At 43.2% G+C, this 22,696-nt stretch overlaps 1 protein-coding gene across 1 annotated transcript; it reads right to left on the bottom strand.

Annotated features, from left to right (window-relative positions):
* Nucleotides 1–405: 405 nt before the first annotated feature.
* Nucleotides 406–22,696, bottom strand: fam53b (family with sequence similarity 53 member B). Its single transcript, XM_068720639.1, has 5 exons — nt 22,549–22,696; nt 12,786–13,058; nt 10,426–10,480; nt 7,620–8,494; nt 406–1,597 (listed from the first exon to the last, which is right to left on the bottom strand). Exons 2-5 carry the CDS (start codon nt 12,864–12,866, stop codon nt 1,271–1,273), a joined length of 1,338 nt encoding a protein of 445 aa, XP_068576740.1. The 5' UTR covers nt 12,867–13,058; nt 22,549–22,696; the 3' UTR covers nt 406–1,270.

Raw genomic sequence — 22,696 nt, forward strand, 5'->3', positions numbered from 1 at the left:
TAAGAGAGACCTGATAGGAAATCCCAGGGAGGAACACACTTTTCTGTCCGTCTGCCTCACAGGTCCAGGGAAATTTTCTCCTGACATCACTTCCTCTGGTCACTGCTGGGTTACAGGCCAGGGATAACTCATGTCTAGACTTCCTGCCATTTTGTTTGGGGCTGGTGGGCAACAACAGGGCATTACACCAGATGTTGATACATCAGAAATGCAGGGACATTCAAAACAATGAAGTACGAATGAGTGAGCTTCAGTAAAATGGTTCTGAAATGTGAAGCAGGAAGTGGGCACAACTTCTAAAGGGTATCTGGAAACTTAGCAGCTCATTCAGACCTTTGATCTGTCAAAGTGAAATATGTCTTAGTACAAAGCATCCATTAATGAGCTGAAATCAAACCAGACATATGAGTGCAGGTTGTAAATTTATTTCATGTCAATTCTGTTAGAGAAAAGGCCTTGTGTTTTCCTCCTTCACAAACAACTCATAAAAAACAGTTACTTAGAAAAATATACATTGATATTAGAACTGATACCTTGAGATTCAGTGTTTAATTCAAATATACAATTTGCATATTAAGAAACTACCAAAAAAAAAAGGTCAGAAAAGGTGGCTTCGATTGAGAACCGGTAGAGCAAACATCCAAAGAAGGCACTGTCATTATCCAAACTCCTCATAAAGCTTATTGAGCCTACATTCAGCAAAAAGATCTGATTTTCATGTGTGCTCAAAAAAGAGGAAGGTCAAGGGTAAGTCTGAGAAGATAAGTCTTCATGTTGTGTGTGTGTCTCCCCCCCCCCCCCTCTGTTTCACCCCTTTCCTGACACCCCCACTTTCTCTGAGAAAAAAAATAAAAACTCGAGCTAAATACAGGCGAGCCCAGCTACTGCTACAGTACTACAAACCTAAGGTTAGCTGACTTTGGAAAGGTCATCAGGTTGAAAAGACAGTGGGGGCTGGAAGTTTTTTTTTAAGACTAACCCTCACTTTCCTACTCCTGAGTTAAGCTGAATACCCAATAAAAAAAAAACTAAGGTCACTGCTTTTTGATTCAAACAGTAAGAATGTTCAAGGCAAATGTGTCATTAAAAAGGCAGTCGTTAACATACTTAGTCCTTTTTCATCCATCACTTTCCTTTTCTTTCTCTTTCAAAGTCCACTCCTCCATTTCCTCACAGCCCTTCCTAATAGCCAAATCTCGGTACATCATCAATGTCCAGTAACTTTCCACAACAGTCCAGACTCACTCTTTTTAAATCTCCTATAAAATGTTCAGTTTCTCTCAATCTGATCAAGATCGAGCTCTCCCCCCAGCTGGAAAATGTCCCTCTGTGTCCCACCCTTCCAGAGGGTGCGTTTACCGCCAGGAGAGCCGGGCCGCGAGTCCACGCTACACGCCGAGTCGCTATCCAGCTCCTCGAAGGAAGAATCCTCTTCCTCGTCATCTCCTGCCACTTCCTGCCGTGACTCCAGTCCCAACTCGGACACAGCAGAGAAGTCCGAATCTGGTTGGTTGGAGGTGGGAGGGGGCAGGCCTGACTGGAAGCCGTCGGTGGCCGAGAATCCGGGGCAGCTCAAGCTCTGAAAAGTCTGCAGTTTCTGTATAGAGGAGACAAAGAGGGAAAATAGATGTTTGTTTGTGTTCCTCAGCTCATGTTCACATTCTGGCTTCACTCTAATGAGGCTATAAAAGCTCAGGGTTTTCCTGGATGTCAGTTTGAAATTGGGTTTCAGTTTGGGCAGCCAAGAGCTGACGTTCCCTTTCATCAACGGCATGCGAGTGTGTAAACACGCAAACACACAAGTAGACACACAAGCCGCCCAAGAATATACACAAAACCTTCTGGCTTCAGAAAAAAAACCAACACACAAAACATTGAGATGAGTTGCAAACCACAAAGGTATCTTGTTTCAAACTTGTGCTCTAGGCCAATTTATCACAGCTGAAGCCAATGTGAAACACATACTGGGAACCCAAACTTGTATGGTGGTTAGGATATTTTGTAGTTTCTGCACTCTATGGACAGACGGGGAGAATCTGTATGTGAACAACTGCCTGCGTTTTTTGCACTTGACCTTAAGGAGATTTAATTCACTAAGAAGTTGTCTTTCATGCTCTCTTTCCACCCTGAATTCCTCCGTGCAACAAAGAGAGGCAGCCGTGCAGCGCAGTGAAGGGGTTAATGATCTCTGCAGTGCCCCAGCAGCAGATGTTGGAGGCATGGAGGTGAATAGAGATGAGGTTTTCTCTATAGAGCCTCGGTTTACATGACGGACACCTCTAATGTTCTTTAGTGTGTTAGGACATTGCTTTTCCTGTTACAATGAGCTGGGAGTCTCCCTGTCTTAAGTCTCACTTTAGTAGACTCACTCTTTTCCCTGCTCTGATTTAGCACGATCCAAAATAAAACTACAACACAGGATTTTGGCTGTCTGAAGGTTGGCTCCCTTGTGCTGGATTGACTTTACATGTAAGCTACTCAACCACAGGATACCTCATCTGCAAATGCTTAAAGGTGCTCATGTGAGGAGTACGAGGCCTTTTGGCTTTTGCTGTAGTTACCCCACTGGAGTGGAAAAGGGGATTTCTGAGCCCTCGCTCTCTCTGTTCAACCCCCGGTATTACCCCACTACTAATTATCACAGCAGAGGAGGAGACGAGAGGAAGGGAGAAAGGAGGGGGAGAGGCAGCTTCTCCACAATATGCTTTCTATAAAGTTGGCTGAGGCTGACTGGGATTTGGGTGGGTGTGGTGGGAGGTTGTGTTGGGGGAGCAGGGTTAGATTTCTGATGTGTACCCAGCTTTGCCTGTGTGCTTTTTCCTTTCACTTGAGCAGACCCCCACCCAGATGGACTCACTCACTCACCATATTCACCATAACCACGCACATTTAGGCTCTCTAACCTCATGCTGACATCTCTCACATAAATCACTGCCATAACAAGCAGATGGGTAAGTTAATTTATTAATCTAATCAGTTTCTGACAAAATAATTGGCACTTTAAAGTTGTAATCCTTCAAATGAGTACAAATGTTTAAGTCTCGGGCCCAAACTCAGTGGAGTGTTCAACTCTATGTGATTTGGCAATGGTGCTTTAATAGTATGACACACATATCGACCACTGGGGGCAGCAAACACGCCAGATGTGCAAAAGAAGAAGAGCAAGAGTGCGTTCCAAATCACATACTACTTCTTTTTACTTTTAGTACAAGCTGCAGCTGTCCTGATAAAGTACACACGGTTGGACATACTACTTCGTCATAACATCCATTTGCTAGGCAGAAGTTTGTGGGTCAGATTAGCCAGAAAATCATGCTGGCTTGCATTCTGCAAAATGCGACCAGATGTATTAGAGGACACACTGCATTTAATGAACTATGTATTAGGGCATACTTTTTCTAGAATACTATGGTAGTACGGGTATTGGAACGCACAGCAAGTCTTGTATCTGTTTACAGTACGTCCAAACACACTGTGAGCAGATTAATGCTTTATTTTCATAAAGAAGACGGAAGAAGTTAAAAAACTAAACTGGCTGGCAATAAATACTATCAAAAATGAAATGAAAATCTTAAGGTTTACAACTTTATTCCGTTCACACTGGATTATTCTCTAAAAGCGTGCCACTTTTCTATTTTTTTTATCATTAAAAGTCCAAAAACTATGTATATAACTGATATTCTGTTAGATATCCTCCATTATTCTATAATGGTACAATATGCGGGTACTGGCATTATATCTACAGATTCATAATACGAGTACATTTCTTGAGGTCAGATTAACAACATCTAGCCACAAACGGCTCCAAGGAAGACAGGGAAACAGACCTCCAACAGCAAACAACTATAAAACAAAGGAGAGGTGCCGGCGAAGACAGGACAACCTAACTCCTTCCTGACAGACAGACTACATATTTGCACACCTTTGCATCAATTATCTGTGTTGTTGTCTGTGTCTGCCTTTGCTTTGTTCTTTGTATTTGTCAGGCATTCACTGTACCGCAGAGAGAATGCACGGCAGAAAGGTGAAAATGCATACAAGTAAGATGAAACTATATAAGATAAATATGTTGAGATGAATCAAAGGCTGAACAAGGAAGGGTGACTGCACACTGCCGTTTGGCAATGCTTAACAGAGCACCTTTGGGACAAGTCACATCATGTAGTTTTTCAACCTCGAGCACCACACCTCAAGACGCCCACCTAGGTGTTCTCATACCTGTGGGGCTTGACGCTCAGCTATGATCACCATGTGTGCCATCTCAGGAATGGAGGGAGATGGAGAAAGGCGAGCAGAGCAGGTTGAACTTGGGCCAGGGAGAAGATATTAATAGAGAAAGGGTGAGGAGTTTGCCTGCCAGCTTCCCTGCAGAAATAATAGCCCCTTTCTTCACCCTGCCATTTCTCTCCTGAATGCACAGGCACTCTTGCACACACACACACACACACACACACACACACACACACACACACACACACACACACACACACACACACACACACAGGCATTGGCTGAACACACCCCTTTTACCACCCATACTGCTAACACAGCTAAGCCAATGATGGCCTGTAATTTTTCTGTAAAATGTATAACGAGGCATTTCACATGGGCCATTTCCTCAAAAGCAAAGTGTGAGCTGCATCAACCATCATTCAGTAAAGTGACCTAGAATCAAGACATAAAATTCCCCGTCTGACAACTCGCTACACCCACTCTATGCAGAGGAAACAACAACTAACGGCCAAGGTAAAAAGGCAGTCTGGGATCAAAATGAGGCAGCGGACAGAGGAATGAACCGATGCACCAGGCTGACAGGAAGAATATTCAAGGAATTTTGGGGGTGGTCGCACGTAAATCCCTACAGTAGTCGAGCTATTGCCGCTAAGCATGACATGCATCCCCACAATTCACACCCGCCTTCATTGACGTGGTTGAGGATTCTAGAGGCCAAGTTACACCATGTTCCACTGACAACACACCAGGGGGCTTGTAATATGTTGACCCGCACAATCCTTAACCCCCCACCCCAACCTGCGGCAGACTTCTGCATTGAAGAGTCCATCAAATTAAAGAAAAAACATCTCTTCAATGGGGAGACAAGTGACAGTGTTTGCTATAAAAAAAATGTAAAATGCAGACTTTTTTTTGTTTTTCTTACATGGACTGTATTACTCATCCAAACACACCTATAAAATGGATAAAGTATGGTGGCAAGTGTGTGTAGGTGTGAGAGAAGTAATGACTCTTAGTTTACACTCAGAGGCAGGGCAGACAGTATAGAAGCATTTGGCGGAATAGCATTTGATTTCACAATTACATATGCATTAATTAGGTCAAAATTGAAATCAAAATTCAATAATGCAATTAGCATTTTCGCTACCAACAAGTAAGTGGGAAATTCAAATGCAAATGCAAGATTCCATTTTCATTTTTCAGTTAGCCTGTCAAATGCTTCCATAGGAGTGGGATGCCTTTTCAGTTCAAGGCTGATGAAAGGAGTGAAAGGGAGAAAGTGTGTGTGTGTGCGTAGCCAGGGGAAAGTGTGTGTGTGCATAGCCGGGGGAAAGGAGAAAGCGCGTCACTGTCAGTGGTTAGTTCACATATCCAGTTTTCCCTAAAACAGCTGAAGAAATAATAGTCTAATGCCAGATATGTCACAAGTAACTGCAGGTACAAATCAAAAAAAAAATCTCAGCTGTTCCCTGAAGGTTAACAGACACAGGTTGTAACCAGCCCAGCGTTTGCGCATTATCACTTTCTTTTCCAGACAGTTTGCCAGCCACTAGAGCTTTCCCTTAGCTATCACTGTCATAGGTTAAAGAGGTAGTTTGTCTCAACTACGAGCATCTTCAACAGGTGCTTCAGGTCTTTACGTGGCATAGCACAACACTGCTTGTCTAGCTTCCCGGGCACAGTACATGCAGCCTTTAACCTGGACTGGTCATTGTCAAGGAGGCTAACATCAAGTTCAGTCTGAGTAGCGTAGGAAGAGAAAGACAAGTAAGTGAGTAAATGTGCTGCATTTGCTGTGTTGCTGCTTACTTTCCTCACTTCAGGCATACACAAGAGTGAGAAAGTAAACACAGTGGCAGTAGATACTTAAATAAGGAATCAAACCTGCACAACCCGACTCATTTCAACCAAGTACATACTAAGTACACAGCTATGGCTCTGCCTGTTGACTGCTCATCTACAAATGTGTGCTCCTGAATCAGAAAACTGCTGGGACCAGAGCTAACGTAAACTGACTCCGTGTGTGTGTGTGTGTGTGTGTGTGTGTGTATCTGTGCATACATGTGTGATCATCGTGCCTGATTTTCCCCTCTTAGCAGTTGGCATGACTAGAGGAAACATGCTCGCTAGGCTCCATTACCAAAGCCTTGTTGATCCAACCCTGGCTAGGTCCTGAGGGTGACTGGCTGGGAACAGAAATCTTTGGGAAGAGGAAGGGAGGGGTAGAAGGATACATTGATGGTACTTTCTATTAGGGGAACAGGAAAAGAACCATATTTCCGAGACAGGAGGTACGTTGAAGGAGGATTTTAGTGTGTCGTACGAGTGATACGTGTAGGACAGCAGAAATACTCAAGAGTCTGAGCACAGGCTGGATTTTGGTGTTGATGCCCGCCGTTGTTGCTATAGCTTTTATGTAGAATTTCAAGAGCATTCAAATGAATAATGAGGCAGGATGTGAGGAATCGAGATCTTTCTGGGCTCTGTAAAAACATCAGAGCACTGCCAAGCATCAAAACAGTACATGTCATTAAAATACTTCTACAGTTCTATTTGGAGTTTTGGTTTATCCTGGGGTCATTTTTACCCTCTGGCTGTTACACTGCTTCCTCTGACCATACCAAAGAACAAACAAACTCTTGTCTTGGGGAAAGCAATTCAGAACTCATCCAAATATCCCCATTATGAATCCCATTTGGTTGCTCTAGCTGCCGGGTAGTAGACAGAGGGCAAAAGAAAGAAGCAGTACTGGGAATGAAAGATGGGAATACAGGGCAGAAGTAGAAGTAGAGAGGAAGCAAATGAACGGTGAGGGGTCCAACCTTCGGACGAGTTGTTTACCCAACAGAGTAAATTAAATGATAAACCGGAGCCGGGCTTGCCAGAGCGTGGCGCTAGGCAGCGTGACCGAACATGAGGAATGCTTCTTCAGAAAGCACCACTCCCTGAGTTAAAGTGAGGGAGGCCTGATATCACTTAGCCCTGAAGTTTCGGACCGACGACCCAGAAAACTTAATTCAGCTTGATTTAGTCCAGTTCCTGATCAGACTCAGAGATAGATAAACAGGCCCAGTTGTATTTGAGGATCTCTTGAATGCCCCCTTGATCTCAGAACAAAAAAAAGGTGTTTGTATGTGTGGTAAGTGTGTTTAGTCCAGGATGTAACTAAATGCTATAGGACATTTTGCAGCATTAAAGCAAGATTACAAAATAAATTGATACTGATTTACGTTATGATTTAAGAACATGTTATGTTGATGTAATCAGTGCATATAAAGGATACTAAACTGTGAAGTTAGTTAAATTATAATGACACACATTCACCTGAATGTCAGTGTGTGAGCTTGTCTGTGCATGTCACCATGTGTTTGACATTTTCAGCTAACCTGAGTCATCTTTGCCAGGTCCAGGGAGGGCCGCTGCTCCTGGGCATCTTCTGGTCTTCTGCGCTTCATACCAATCTTTTTGTCATTCAGCACGCAGGGCTGGGACTTGCTCCGGGACAGACACCCCATGGCCCTGGCTCTCAGGCCGGCTCGCCTCCCCAATTCTGGGGTGGAGTCTGGAGAGCTGGCCTCCGACGCCTCCTCCCTCTGAAGCTCTGGCAGGCTGATCTGCTCATGGGAGAGGGAGAGCGGCCTGAGGAAGTGGTGATGGCGGGAGTGGTGATGATGTAAGGAAGGAGAGGTAGGGGAGACTGGACAGGCAGTGAATTGAGGGTGGGGAGGCAGCCGCTGGTTGAAGAATGGCAGCTCCATTGCACCATCTGAGGGTATGCTGGAGCGTGAGGGCAAACTGAAGCTGGAGCTCCGCTGCATGGTGGGAAGATGACCACTGGAGAAACCCGATCCTCCCCGAACACTTCCTCCGCTGTGGCACCTTCTTTTCTCCACCGTTGTCCACACTCGGGAGCCTTGGGGCCTCCAAGATGAGCGGAACCCACTGAATTCATCAGAGAACGACAGAGAGCGACACTGACGTTTGCTCGGTGGTGCCGTAGGAGCTTGGCTGGTAGCTGTAGTGGTGTAGTGAGCAGTGGTGGACGTGGTGGGGGAGTGGGGGGTGGTCATGCCGCTGTTGCTGAGGCTCAGATCTCTTATCAAACTGGTGATTGCCGTGGCGTTGCCTGGCTCCTTGGCCCAGTGCCAGCTCCCCGGCTCAGGCATCACATCCCAGAGGCTCTCCAGACTGGCACCAGGCTGGCAGGGAGCTCTCTGCTGGATGGCACAGCTTTGCCCCAGATCCAGCCACCTATCTGCCTCTGCAATATTCAAAACATACAAACTCATTCTCATGGACCTCAGTAACAGCTCTTTTTGTATGTCTCTATCTTATTGGTAATATAAACCTAAACTTGCAATATGTTGATCTCAGCAGGATGAATTTGAGCTTAAAGAAAGGTAAAAACATCTGGAAGGAACATTTAATACTTAATCACACAGACACAAGAGGCATAAACAAACAGAAGCGAGGCAAGAGGGAATGGTTGATGTAAGGGTAAGATGGAGATTATTGTCTGGTAACTGCAGTAACGAAGACGCTGAACACACTTTCTGTAGGGTCATTTGAGTCTAGTTAAACACAGCAAAGCACAAAAATCAACAGAAAAGCTTTGATGCATCTGAACAAATAATCTTTCTTCAGTCATCTGCCCTATGGTAAATGACAGGATTGGGACTCGCTGCACAGTTCAAACACAGCTCTTGTGTAACTGTACTGAAAGCTGACAGCAAGCATTCATATTTTGTATGTCTGAAGAACTTAAATGTCTTTTTTTTTTTAATAACATGGTAAGTGTTCATTATGATATATTGAATGGTTGAGTTGCCAACAGCATTACTCAAAAAGATCACTGTCTGCCATGTCTTGATTATTTTTCACATAAACAGCTGGAGGACATGAAGAGAAAAGCTCAGCTGTAAATTGTTCTGGTGCCAAGCATTAGAATCAAGTTCCTGTCTCCATTACTTTCATAGATACAGACAATAAACTATGATAGAAATCCTAGATCACCAATTAAGTCTGACTGTTCCAACCAAGTACAAAGCAAGTCGTTCCACTAAAGGTTATGGGTGCTGTTTTTAAAGTACCTAACAGAAAAAGCGTCTACACTCCTGACTATCTAAAACCTGGACCCAAAGACGGCTGATTCAAAAAAACTTGATCTACATATTATGATAAGAATCAGCCAGTGAAGCAGTTGGCAAGTCACTCCCGCTAGTCAAGTGGTTAGCAATATATGCTTCGGAAAGCAGCATGACTTGCCAGCCATTTCCCCATCTGCACAAAAGAGTCTATCACACAGTTGTGGGAGATAATACACCTACAGTAAAGTGCCATAGTGGCTTGAGCTATGAAGCCAAGTGGTCATGTTGTGAATCTATTCAAGCTTTTGGCAAAAAGGGCCCCTTGCTGATCCAAATTCCCGTCCTTTTGGATGCTTGTCTCTATTTCTGGCACGCTCTCTCACAGACTTGTGGACGGAAATCATTGTTTTGGGCGGACAAACAATGTACGGGGGCTACAGTGACGACCTGACAGGAATGTCTTGACAAAGGGAGAAAGGGATGAACTTCAAAAGGCCATCCTTTGAAAGCAAGATACAAAGTGTTGGTTGAACTAACAAGACGTGCTAGACAATGCGAATGCCAACATTAACAGTGGAAACAGTAAGCCATGCTCCTCCCTGTAACGTCACAACGCATGAAACATGATAGCGGGGGCTTGAATTTACAGTAGCATGTCTTTTAACACAGGGGGCAATTACTGTGACACTGACGGAGCCAAAAGGGAAATTGTTGACATAGGCAACAGCATATTCAATTACAGTCACTCCCATGAGAGTGGTGTGCAACGTTGTGTAGAGGCAGGTGCACCCTGATCATGAGAGGGGGATGAGTGACTGACAGAGAAAGGGAGAAGTGAGAGACCGAGTGGATTAACAATGAGACGGTTATAGTGGGGGTCGCTGACTTTGATGGTTCAACTTAACAAGGGGTTAAAGGGGCAATCCATTATGCTATTACATTCGGGAAAGTATGTTATGACAAAAGGACCCCCACCTCAACCATTAGTACTGTCCAGCGTCCAGGTCTTGAGTGAATGCAGAGGACAGAAAGATGGGACTTTTTTTTTTATTGCCATTGCAAAGAAGGAAAGACAAACAGAGAGACATAAATGGAGATAACCCACCCACGGTTCCACAGGAGAAGAGGGTGGTCCCTCTGCTCATGGTGTGGAGCTTACGCTGTTGAGGACAGGCAAACAGAGAGTCAGGGAGACACAGAAACAAACCAAAACATTTGGGAAAAAAGTTAAAACAAGTTATCCATCATACCACGATCAAATGAGAAAATCAATAATGATTTCATCTCTGCATCCCTGTAGGTCCAGTGGTGGAACGTGATAAAGTATATTTACTTAAAAAGACACAATGAGTAGGATTTGTTGGTTAAACAACATTCAAAAGTTGGCCCCTCCTCCCCGGCTCAATGATCAGAAGCGCACGCCCCCTGACCGCAGTTAGTGTTCGGAGTTTGCCGATTTGCTTTGCTACATTTGTTTTTTTCAGCGCTGTGTCCATTGTTTTTGTAACTTCCACTTGGATGCGTTCTTACGATCTGGCACCTGGGTGCTACGTTTTTATAGAGGTTGATGAAATATGAAAATACAGGCAGAGGGTAGAATCTACCCAATTCAACAGTACAGAATAGTTACAGTAACTCAACCTCAATGCTTACTTCAGGTTGCACTAATCAATGTCTTAATATTAACAATAAATGGAATGTTTTGGACTTACATTTATTTGGTGGACAGAAACGTGACTCCAAATGTATGTCTTTATGAGTAATGCAATGAGCACATGTATTCACTAATGCCTGTAATTATTTTAAGCTTGTAAGACCAGACTCAAAAACTTGTTACACAGTTCGCTCAAAATTTACTACAACTTTTACGATGTTGCTGGACAATAATTTTACCCTTTAGAGAGTCCTATAAAAAACTTCAACCACATCTGTTATATACACTAGTTTTTACAAAGAAGACGTTATTTGGGGAGTTTTGTCTACACACGTTAATCTTCTCATCAGACACCTATCCTCTCTCACAGTTCACCTCTTACAACAGGGTGGTGGCTGTCTGCACAAAAAGACAAAAGGGAAATGCCACAATACATTGCTCTGACTCACCTTGAGCTTATCGCCACAACAACAAAAATGTTTTCTAAGATACAAGGGATAGAATCCACAATAAAGTGTTGTGTTGCAGAAGATGATTAAATGGAACAATTAGTTCACTAAAACCCCAGTTCAGGAGTGAACGTTAATATTAAGCACGGACAACATTCATCGAAACTTTCTAAAAGCCATTATACTATGTATTAACTGATTTAGTTTAAAGCCAGGTTCTGTTGGTGCAATCAAAACCGGGGTTCGGTTCGGTGTCAGTAGTGATGCGGGCGTTGTACCGCACCGTTTTGGTGAGGAGGGAACTGAGCTGGCAAAAAGCAAAGCTCTCAATTTCCCAGTCCATTTACATTCAGACACTCACCTATGGTCATGAGCTTTGGGTAGTGACCAAAAGAAGTAGATCGTGGATACAAGCCACAAGGAAAACGTTGCTGGGGAGAGGGATGTATGGAATAGCCTGCTAACCATGCTGCCCCTGCCATCTGGCCTGGGATATGTGTAAGATAATGGCCGGATGGCTGAATGGATAGTTTGCAGCCAAGATCAACAATAGTGTAGATTGGCCTGCATGCTAAAAATGATCACCTAAATGGTTCCTGGACTTTTCATACCAAAGTCATCTTCATGTTAGATGACGTTTTTATAAAAGGCAGGGAGAGAACAGCGGGGAGACTGAAAGCTTTTCTCAGATTGCACATTTTACAATAAAAATGATACACTCTTATTTTAAGACATGCTTTGTAACGTTACTTTAGATGAAACCACGGTGCAGGTAAAAAAAAGGAAATATAATAATATTTACAATATTATTACAGTGGGCCCAACGGTTAGTAAAATACAGTGTGTAAGCTAACTCCTTTTTAACAAAGATATCCATTTTCTGTTTAACACGTGTTACATACAAGCTGTACAAAATGGCTTTGAGTTGTTAGAATGCTTTTTTAATTTTTTTTATTTGGACTGAGCTACATAAGGCCAGCTTTTAACTCCTGATTTCAATCTTTGTGTGACGCTAAGCTCAACACATCCTGGACCTCTTGGTGGTGAACACGAAACTTGATATGGGAACTTCTCATGTGGCTGTAGAAAGTAGTTCGTTTTCATTTCACTGTGACATTAATGACAACTAAAGACAGCTAAAGATGAATACTTTTTTTACATTTTTACATGCATTGTGCAAACGAGTAGTTTATACGTGACTAAATGTGTCATCTGTGGCATGTGGTCACGCACCGATGTAATATAATCACATCCCCGATTCACTTTGCTGGCTAATGCCTAACACGTGAAACGCCGTGCAGCCCTTTGACTGCAACAACTGGTTTGCTTTGTGTGAAATTCAAAAGGTTAAGTTTCTCTCACCAGCCGTCTCTCGGTGTTGTTGGAGTTCACATCATCGACACCCTTCTTCTTTTCCAGTGTTTTCAAGAAAATTATCACCATGGTAACACGCAGCTCTGCTCCAGTCTGTCCAGATTCAGGAGAAGGCCACGGGCAGCCATCTTAGACGAGGGCGGAGGGCAGATAGTGCATTTGGGAGAAACGGGCGACCGGTTGGTGACCTCCCATCTGCAAGGCAGCCCTCAAGTGCTGATGGCGGAGGTAGGAGGGTGTCTCTCACACTTCAGCCGATCCCTGTGTAGACGGAAAGTGATGAGCTCAGTAAATACACTGACACTGGGTTCATATCTTCGACACAACAGAAAGAACACTGTCTGGTCTGGTCACAAAAAAGCTTAAGTTTGAGCATAGCCTAAGGCAGTGGTAGGCAAATAGCATCCAGTGGGACAAGTCCAGCCTCCCAACTAAAATATTTGCCCCCTGAATTAAGTTTTGCTTTGATATTTTAAATGAATGCTTTTACATTTCTATTTCATAAATCTACTGAAGACAACAATCTAATACAAGGCTCATATGGATTCATATAAATATGTACCATCCAGTACTGCCCCTGCATGAGGAGAAGCATGCAGACTGCAGTTACTGTGCCTGGCTGTTTGAACAGTGCATGGTGCTAAGACCGGATGGACAACACAACAAATAACATAATCCACCTCCTTTTAAATGCTTTGTTTGTGCTTCATTCACAGATTCAGAAGAGGAATTTTAAACTAGGTAATTTAACTACTTTGTGCAAAATTTCACTGCTGACATAGTAGAAAAGGGAGTGCTGACTTGTGTTTTTCCATTCAGCATTTTCACCACCCTAACACTTATAGCAACTTAACCACCCAGTTCTCCATATAGCTACTCGCCTATAAAACTACCGTCTTTGTCAAACAAAACATGCTGCCATATGTGAAATAGTTTCCTTAACATTTGGCTTGTCAACGTAATCCACATATGGGAATCTAAACATGCTGTAACAGAGAGCAAAGTTAATCCGGGCAAAGGCATCACTCACAGCACATGACTACAGATGTGGCTAAGAAGTATGAACAGAGAAGGAACATATATGGGGCTGCGGTTGCCTCATCGACTGCCTGCACCACGCAGATGGTAAAGCACAGACAGTAGTTGTGGCAGTAAACACAAACTCTTAAAAACACTTGGAGGGAGTTCTATGTAAGGCAGATGGTCCATATGCTCAACATGCCTTGTCATGTCTGCTCTACTCTGTCTCTCTGAAGTTGCTTGGCACATGGGAAAGATCTGGGTAAATGACGGGAAGGTCTAGTTACACTTTCTTTATCATAGAAAAAAAAAAGGAGGACTAGCTGCAGTGACCTTGGCCTTGAGCTTCTCTCAGTCATTAGCCAACCACCAAACACACTGACAGCTCCAATTAGAGAGTACCGGCGTGGTTCAGATCCTACTCCCAATCAACTCCTGACTAATGACAGCTTTCTGCTGAGGGGCAACACGTGAAGCTAATGGATGTTCCAGGCCGACTATGTTATCCTGCCCGTGTAACATGTGGTTTCATGTTAAGCAAGGGTGGTTGCACGTTTATACCATGCATTAGATAGAAGGGTGCAAGTGTGCACTTGCTCCTAAATTAGTTTTGTGGGACAGTAACTTGTGCGAACAGAAAAAGGGACACATCATAAAAGAAAAAGATGGACAGGTGGTTTGATAAAGAAATGTTAGACCAGTCTAGTCATGTTTTGTTACTTTACTGTGTCATCTCTATCCCTTCCCTCTTCTCCAGCCCCATGACTACATGAGGACTATAAATGTTTCACGTAGGCCTGCCCCAAACCAACTGCTAGCATATGACTCCCATTATCTCCATTTATCCCGGAGAGTCAGTGGAGCACAACTGGGCCTCCGCAGGCAAGAGTGGCTGCTATAGTTGGTGGTGGGAGTCAGAGGAGAGGGGAATGTTCTTCTTGATCAGTTTTGCAGATTGCTTTGCTGATTCGGACTGACACAGAGTAAGGGGCGCGGTAGTGTAGCAAGGTTTGTGCGAGCGTGGTTGTCAGACAGAGTGGGAGTTGAGGAGCATGACGGCCATGTGTAAAGGTTGTTACAGAGTGCCGTTTGACTGAAGTGAGACGTGTTCCATTAGGGCTCAAAAAGCACCGTGATAGTGAGAACGAGTAAGTGTGTCTGTACATGCGTGTGGGTCTATGCTGTCCTGCACTGGTGTGCATGTGTAGTGACTGGCAAGTAGGGTCATGGGAGAGGGCAGACCGAGTGTGAATTCAACCCTGGAGCCATGCTTACTTAATGAACCGACTCCTCATGATGGGGAAACCAGAGCTTAATGGAGAGAAAACTGCAGAGCATTTGTGTGCAGCGTCTACTGATCAGATCAGATTTTCACTACTTAAAGTGAGTCGTCCTGTTGGCTACATCTCACGGTTGCCGTCATGCTAAAAAAAAATCCAGGATGAGATCAGTTTGCAGGACACCTCGCCTACAAGTATTCCCTTATCGAACACAATCATTTAAACAAGGCATTGTAGATATCAAATGATGCACGATCCTGCAGCTGGATGTGCAACTTCTCCCTTCAGGTTAGTTTAATTACAAGAAATGTGACATTTTCCAGGAGCATTTCAGCTATCATGCCGTACTAAGACGTACTCATGTAGCCATCTGTTTATCATACATACTAGTGCAATAACGCCTGTCTCCAACAAATGTCTACTGAGATGTTATGTTGAATCTGGTCTCTGTAATCGTGTATTTGTCATTTCACATACTAGCACTAAACTGAAGAAAACCCTCTACCCTAAATGGAGACTATGATATTGTTTGGACCTATGAAAAACATTCTAAGTTCATTTAACTAAATTTGACGTCCAGAGTGGACTAAAATCTAATGGTAATTCAAGTCAGACTTGTGCACTCTGGGGTGCAGACAGCAGCTCTTGGCTCACAATAGCCAGTGACTCAGGAGGGCACTAGAAAGGGCAGCTAAGATAATATGGCTCTTTGCCCAGGCAGTGATTTGTACAGGCAGATGAATAGAAGCCTATTCGGGGCCCCCTAAAGTTCTGTGACGGGGTGTTTGGTGTCCATCACCAATTGGCTCTGGTTACTGCATACTTGTGCAGAGCGCGTCTGGTGTCAAGACTTTGATCGGTGGCTGCGGCTGAAAGAAACCAACTAATTTCATACTAATGAAACGACGAGGACCAAACCAACATTACACTGCATGTGGGATACAAGTGAAGCACCGTGTGCGTATCAGATTCTTATTTTCAAAAAGGTCACATGTTATTGATAAACTGAAATTTGAACAGTTTTCTCTATTCACTCTTGCATCGCTAGAACATATTTTATGGTGCAAGACGCTGGACGTCGGTATTTGTTTTGCATAGTGGATATGGCCATGGGAACCAAAATTAAAACATCCAAAAGAAAAGTTTTGCACAAGTCCGGTTTTTGGTAGTCTGGTCCGAATAAAAGTAAGAGCCATTCTTTTGTGAAAGGTCTGCGGTGTGGATTGTTAATTCATGGCGAACACACAGCCACCCCTCTCTCATATAATGAGAGAGGTCGTAAAAATGGTCCTAGGGAGGTCAAGACATACCACTGAATCCACTGGCCATCACCCTAGTACCCAGTGGCACGGAAACACGAGCCAAAACCAACACGCCACTACACCGCTAGATCTTCAGAAGTGCATAAACAAGGAAGAGCTCATTCAGTTACACTGCGTTGTCAGTAGTCAGGTTCTGGACTCCTGTTGCAGATTCCCCTGATCGCTCCTCTAACGACAGGGATCATCAAGCTCTGCAGGAATACAACCAGCACTTAAAGTTCCTGGTAGCAATTTAAAAGAATAATTTGCCTCATTGTTGCTTTGAAACAGGAGAGGCTACCTATAATAACAACTCTGCAATGAAAACAGATGCAGATGTTCAAAAGAAATTATTGTGAATTTTCCATTGTTAAGAGTCAACCTGAAAGTCCAGTTAAGTGAAGATGGCAAGAAGACACACAAGTATAAACGCACATATGCAAGCACACTTCCCTTTGCAGTATCGGGGTTGTGCTTCCCTTGTGGTCACATGCCGCTGCTGATTTGGGTGTGGAACGCACTGACTTTGTTACCAAATACATGAAGAGAGACAAACGCAATATCGGTCATATCCACCAAGCACGGTGACAGAGTTCACATGAACAACAACAAACATTACATCCCAACATGATTTCACATTTATAGTATGTAAGCTGCATCATAAAATAAGTAGTGACTTGGATCACCCCCAATAGGTTTACTCATATGTGATAGCTTTAAGATAAGGCCAACTTAAAACATAGTGAAATCGAGATTTCACAGATATTTCTAGGGAATAGTTTCTCTCGGACTTCTGTCATAAAACAGTTGCTAAGTAGTACACTGTTTCTGTGAATTTAATAGGTAGCCATAGCAACCCAATACACAACAGAGGACAACAGTGACAACTGGTGATGTGAGTAAGGCAGACATCACACAGACAGTAGACCAACATCTGAACGACTCATCATTTCTTTATCAGTGAGTGTGTTTGTTATAGGACGCTGGACTATTGAACAAGGCCTGTTTACGAAGCTGCAGCACAGTGACACGCAACCTGCAAACACAACACAGCTTCTCTATTTAGGCAGCCTGAAATTTATTCGGGGTTCGACCCCCATGTCTCAGACCAGAACCTTAGTTAACTGAAATCTTAAGAAGCTTGACAGGCGTAGGATCAGGTGTTTCAGTTTGAGTAAAGGGAGGTATGGGGGCCTCTTGCCCCCTGGAGTGACCCTCGCATGCCTCGACTCTCCATACATCAGGTACCCCACTAATTACACTAACCCCCACCCCCCCCTCCCCCCATCAATCCCGGCCTTTCCGCCTGTGGTTTCTTCCATTATCCATGAGTGCCTGTTCTAGTCTGTTCTGTGCACACTAACCAGAGCCCTAATCCACCAGGGATACATTACATGGGAGCCTCCAGCGCTGCTAGCAATCCCCCTGCAACTGATCAGCTTTGTAAGGGTAACCACTCCTATGTTGTGTAAGAAAGTGATGTTATACAGATTGTCACTACCAATCAACTAATAAAGCCACATAACCGGTGTTAGGTAATATCACGCTCACATTGCAGAGGTGTCTTATGGGTGGGTTGAAAGTGTGTACGGGTTGGGAGGAAAAAAAAATAAATCTATGAGCAGCATTCCACCGGTCCATTCATTCATTCATGAGGGGGCTCAGCTCCACATATGGACCCTGTGAATGATCAGCATGCTGTGTAGTAGTGGTGTACAACAGATGCATCGGTTCAATATTTGAAAGCCAACTGAAAGAGTGTCATTTCGGGTGCTTGGACTGTTTACACTGCAAATAAATCGTGTTAAATAAAAATGTTTTTGAGCTCTCCATTCTGCAGGGCTGATCAGAAAGAAGAAGTGTTGTCAAGAAGGTGTCAAAAGCGAACACATGTTTTAATAATGATGATTTGTCGTCTTTGTTTGAACTTTTATAGAGCTCTTCTACTCATGGGAATGATTTAATTTATCAAATCAAACTGTGGGCAGAATGTGTGACTGGATCAAATTGTTGATGAAAGACTTGCACTGAATTGTTACACCCTCTCTGTGCACTGATGATGTCCATATGACGGGAAACAAAAAAGTCATTTTTTTTACTTTTACTGGGTTACGAGTTAGGATAGAAGTGACATTTTGCTCAATAACAGACAACTAATGATTGGCTTAAACTTTTCTATTGTAATACTTATGTAAGATCTTCATCTGCACCATCCTACATCTTCACATTCTGCAGCAAGATAATTGGTTGTAAATATTGCTGGTGTTCAGCCTCGAGCAGTCGTTGGGAATCACATGCAGGTGTATGTAAAACACGCTGACAGACTCAAGCCCAATAACTGAGAACCAATTAGAATATACCACAGAGGCTGAGAGCCAGGTGTTATGACAATGTCGCCATGATAATTAGCCTTCTTTGTGCAAGCAAGATTTTCGTGACACATTTGCTCTGTTCTCAAGCCTAGGCTTGCACAAAAAGCTACTTTTGAAGGATGTTACACATTAAATGTCAGGCTAGTATGAGGAAAAGCCATTGAGGTCAACTGTATGACGTTCCATAACTTGTACAGGACTGTAAAAGGACTGTACTAGAAATACAGGGTGCCTGTGCCAAACACTAACTGAAACTGTCAATTCTCTTTTTTCTAGGGATGCAATTGGGGGATTGTTTCACCAGACTGGATCTACAGAAAAGCTAACCTCCACATAAACACGATTCAGTCGGGAGCTATGTGATGGCTGACATTTTGAGGAGAGGCCAATCCAAAGCAGCTCAGGAAAATAAACTGAGATGCAGACAAAACTAAGACCAAGAGGGTATAAAATCACTAATTTGAGAGTCAAAAAGCAACAGCTGAGACAACTTTTCTTTTCTTTTTTAAACTTAAGATGATTCCTTGCTAATCGCCACATAGGAAAACCACTGTGGATTGGGTTGATGGGAGCCTTCCTATTTCATCCCAGAATGCTTTTCATCTCTAAGTAGAGAGTGGTGCCTGTCTTGGGGGGTTGGGGGAGAGCTTCTCTGGTGTATGTGAGAATGCCTCTTTCTTTTCTTTTCAGCTGCAGGTCGTACGCTCTGTGGGCGTTGAGACGCCAGACTTACAAATCTATATATATATACAAAATGAAGAACAACAAGTATACAGACAACAAGAAATAATAAAGCATTTGTTTTTAAACTCTCTGAAGCCAAGTCTAATGAGGTTCAGTGCGTGTGAAGCAGGAGCGGTTATGATTGCAGATCGCAGAGAAGAAAGGGAAGCGTCTCAAATGAATGGAAAGTAGCATGGAGGCACAGACAGGCATGGCTAACAATCCTTTTCTGTTAGCTTTGCATAATGCCATGGGCCGGAGAACAAGGGACAAGAAAGAGAGCCACAGTATTAGTAAAACAGAAATATTTTCTGCTTCACCTTTCTGGCAACCAGCAAAAAGTGAAAATGAAATATAGAGAAAGTCAAACAGAGAGAAACTGACAGAGTGGAAGTGTCAGAGAGTGTGTGTGTGTGTGTGTGTGTGTGTGTGTGTGTGTGTGTGTGTGTGTGTGTGTCAGTGTGTAGACTGAGGGAAAGTTGTACACACAGGCGGAGAATGGACCAGTGGCTCGCTCAGCACACAGCTGCCCACAGACAGAATGGAGCTCTAATAGGGCCTTTCGCCTGCAACACAAAGACGTTGCAAATGTGCGCGTCTTGAGCACACACTGGAGTGCAGAGCGATCCCCTTTAAAAACCCCACCGGCCTTAATTGCTTCCATAAATTATGTCTATAGCATGTCCAAATCACGTCTACAGACTAACAATGCCAGAGCTGTTGCTGAGTACAATTGCAGTGCATAAAAAGTTGGGCTTCGCTTAAAACATTAAAAGCAAAAAGTGATTATACCAGCAACTGTGATGAGAACGTGTTACTTCCTCTTTAGTCAGATATTGGGCTTGGTTTCGACCCCCTTTTTAACAAGACCAAATGTTTCCATAACAAGGCCATTGAATGTTAGATCACAATGTTTTTTTACATAGTCAGTCATCATATGTTTCCAGATTCTATATAATAATAGTTTTGCTAAGTATTAGTAGTACTGGTATTTTATGCCAGTATTTAACACATATGCATAAGGCACATTTTATTAAATAAAAAGGGTTTTGTAGAAAACTGATTTTTATATTGTCAAAGTGAGGTACGACTACTTTTTTTTTTTTTTTTTTTTTACGAAACTCAGATATTGGCAACAATAAAGAACATTTGCAGCCCAGCCCTTGTCAGATAAAATCAACAGCTACACATTAGTAGGTTCACATGATAGGATTTGATACATGCAATTTGCTGGAACACACCAAGCTGTAACATTCCAGCTGTACTTTATTTTTTAAATCAAAGCCAGGTGTGGTCATCATAATCTTCCAGAGACTGGAAAGGCAGATCAGAAATACTCCTCTGATCCTAACCTGTATTTGTGAGGCATTTATCAACATCCCCTTTGTAATTAGACACTAGAGCTGAAATGTGATTCAACCGTAAAGCCAGCTCTCTTCTTCACTTCCGACCTGAACTTAAGCTACACCTTTGAGCCGGATTCTTGAGAAAACTACAGCAATGTAATTCCTGTTTAGTCAACCAAACGAGCCAGCCATCCCCTGCAAGTCAAGGACAACCGCTGCCATGGTGGCAGCCAGAAACATTTCCAGGTATTTTCAATTAAGGTACCCTGGTACCAAACCAGTTCTTTGTGGTGTTGTGTTTATGGTGTCCACAAAGATCAACCAACTGCCGTGCGATATTAGAGAGGGTAAACATAAGCACCAACAGCTACTTCCTAACCCACAAAGGAAAAGAAACACTGACAAATAAGAAGTGTCGTGCTCTGCTGCAATGGCGCTCCATAATCAGAGTGCCTTTCATTTTGAACTAAGAAGGCAATAAAGCAGTTTGAACTCTGCTGTGATTAAGACACGTAGCTACTAACACATCCACACACACATATATAGATAGAAAAAGACAATTGACTTTACTCTTTATGTTCTTATCAGTGTCTTATCAACATGTGTAAGCTCTGTTTCAGTTTCATAAATGTGTAATAGCATAAATTCAGTGTGTATGACTCACATAGTCATAACAATGGACTATAAACACAATGTATATTTTGATTAGACTCTAAGGATGCAGCCTTTTTTTTTTTTTATCTCTGCTCTGAAAACAGAACTGAAATTGAGGAGGAACAAAGTGGCTCATAGTTTCAACATTGCATTACATTACATTACAGTCATTTAGCAGACGCTTTTATCCAAAGCGACTTACAATAAGTGGATTCAACATTGGTAATCAAAAGAACTACTAGTCACCAGAAGTCATAAGTACATTTCCTTTTCCAAACAAGCATCTAAGAGCATGAAGCAGAGCATAACTCAGAGCCAAAGTACAGTGCAGAAACAAGAAAAACAGTTAGTGCTATAACCTCCTCAGCATAAAGAATTCTGATATATGCTTAGAAAAGCAGGGAAATTAGTTATTACAGATCACAAAGGAGTAAAAAAAAAAAATGTAACTGCACAGTGGAGATTGGTGAGAGATATGCAACCGAGCCTTATGACTCAAAGCACTCATGCAGGTTGTGGTGAGGAGCCATATGTCAATACGTGCTGCAAAGCGACCACACTGCCTCTCTCCGCCTACACAGGTACTGTATTTAACACCAGCCTGGGCTTTATTACCATGGGGGGGTTGCTGGCTCACAGAGCTTTGTGTGCAACCCACTAATGCAGCAACAGGTTGGCCAGGCTGATCGAGTAAACTGAGACTCAGTTGTAAACTCCACAACAGCGAATTATGTCCAGAAACGTTGTAATACATGAGCTGGAGGCAATAACGTGACATCCACAAAGAGTGATAACGTTACTTGCCACAAACTACACTGTGCCTAAACTAGCAGAGACAGAGTCTAAAATGGAATAATTCAACGAAAACAAAGACATTCCTGCTTGCTGATTTATGGCCCAGAGTAACCCAACAATGTTTGTCATCTAACGTTTGAGTCGCAACAGCAAACCCAGCATGAGCAGCCACAGTGAACTCCACAGCGGTGAAAGAAACACGGTGATGCACGCCTCAACACAGTTATAACGATCATGTATCTGGACAAATCCCCTATTACCTGGCCAGCAGAGGCTCTGTCGATGTTAGGTCATCTTCAGCAAAAGCCAAAGCAGGAAAAGTCACAAAAGTTTTTTTTTTTTGTCGCAGTTGCAGCCGCCCGTTCAGCGTAGCCAGCGCAGGACTGAGCCGGACTGCGAGCAGCTGAG

The sequence above is a fragment of the Cebidichthys violaceus genome, unplaced genomic scaffold (genome assembly GCF_023349555.1).
Source record: "Cebidichthys violaceus isolate CVI_PGR_0920_01 unplaced genomic scaffold, fCebVio1.0.p SCAF_10, whole genome shotgun sequence".
Classification (NCBI taxonomy): Eukaryota; Metazoa; Chordata; class Actinopteri; order Perciformes; family Stichaeidae; genus Cebidichthys; species Cebidichthys violaceus.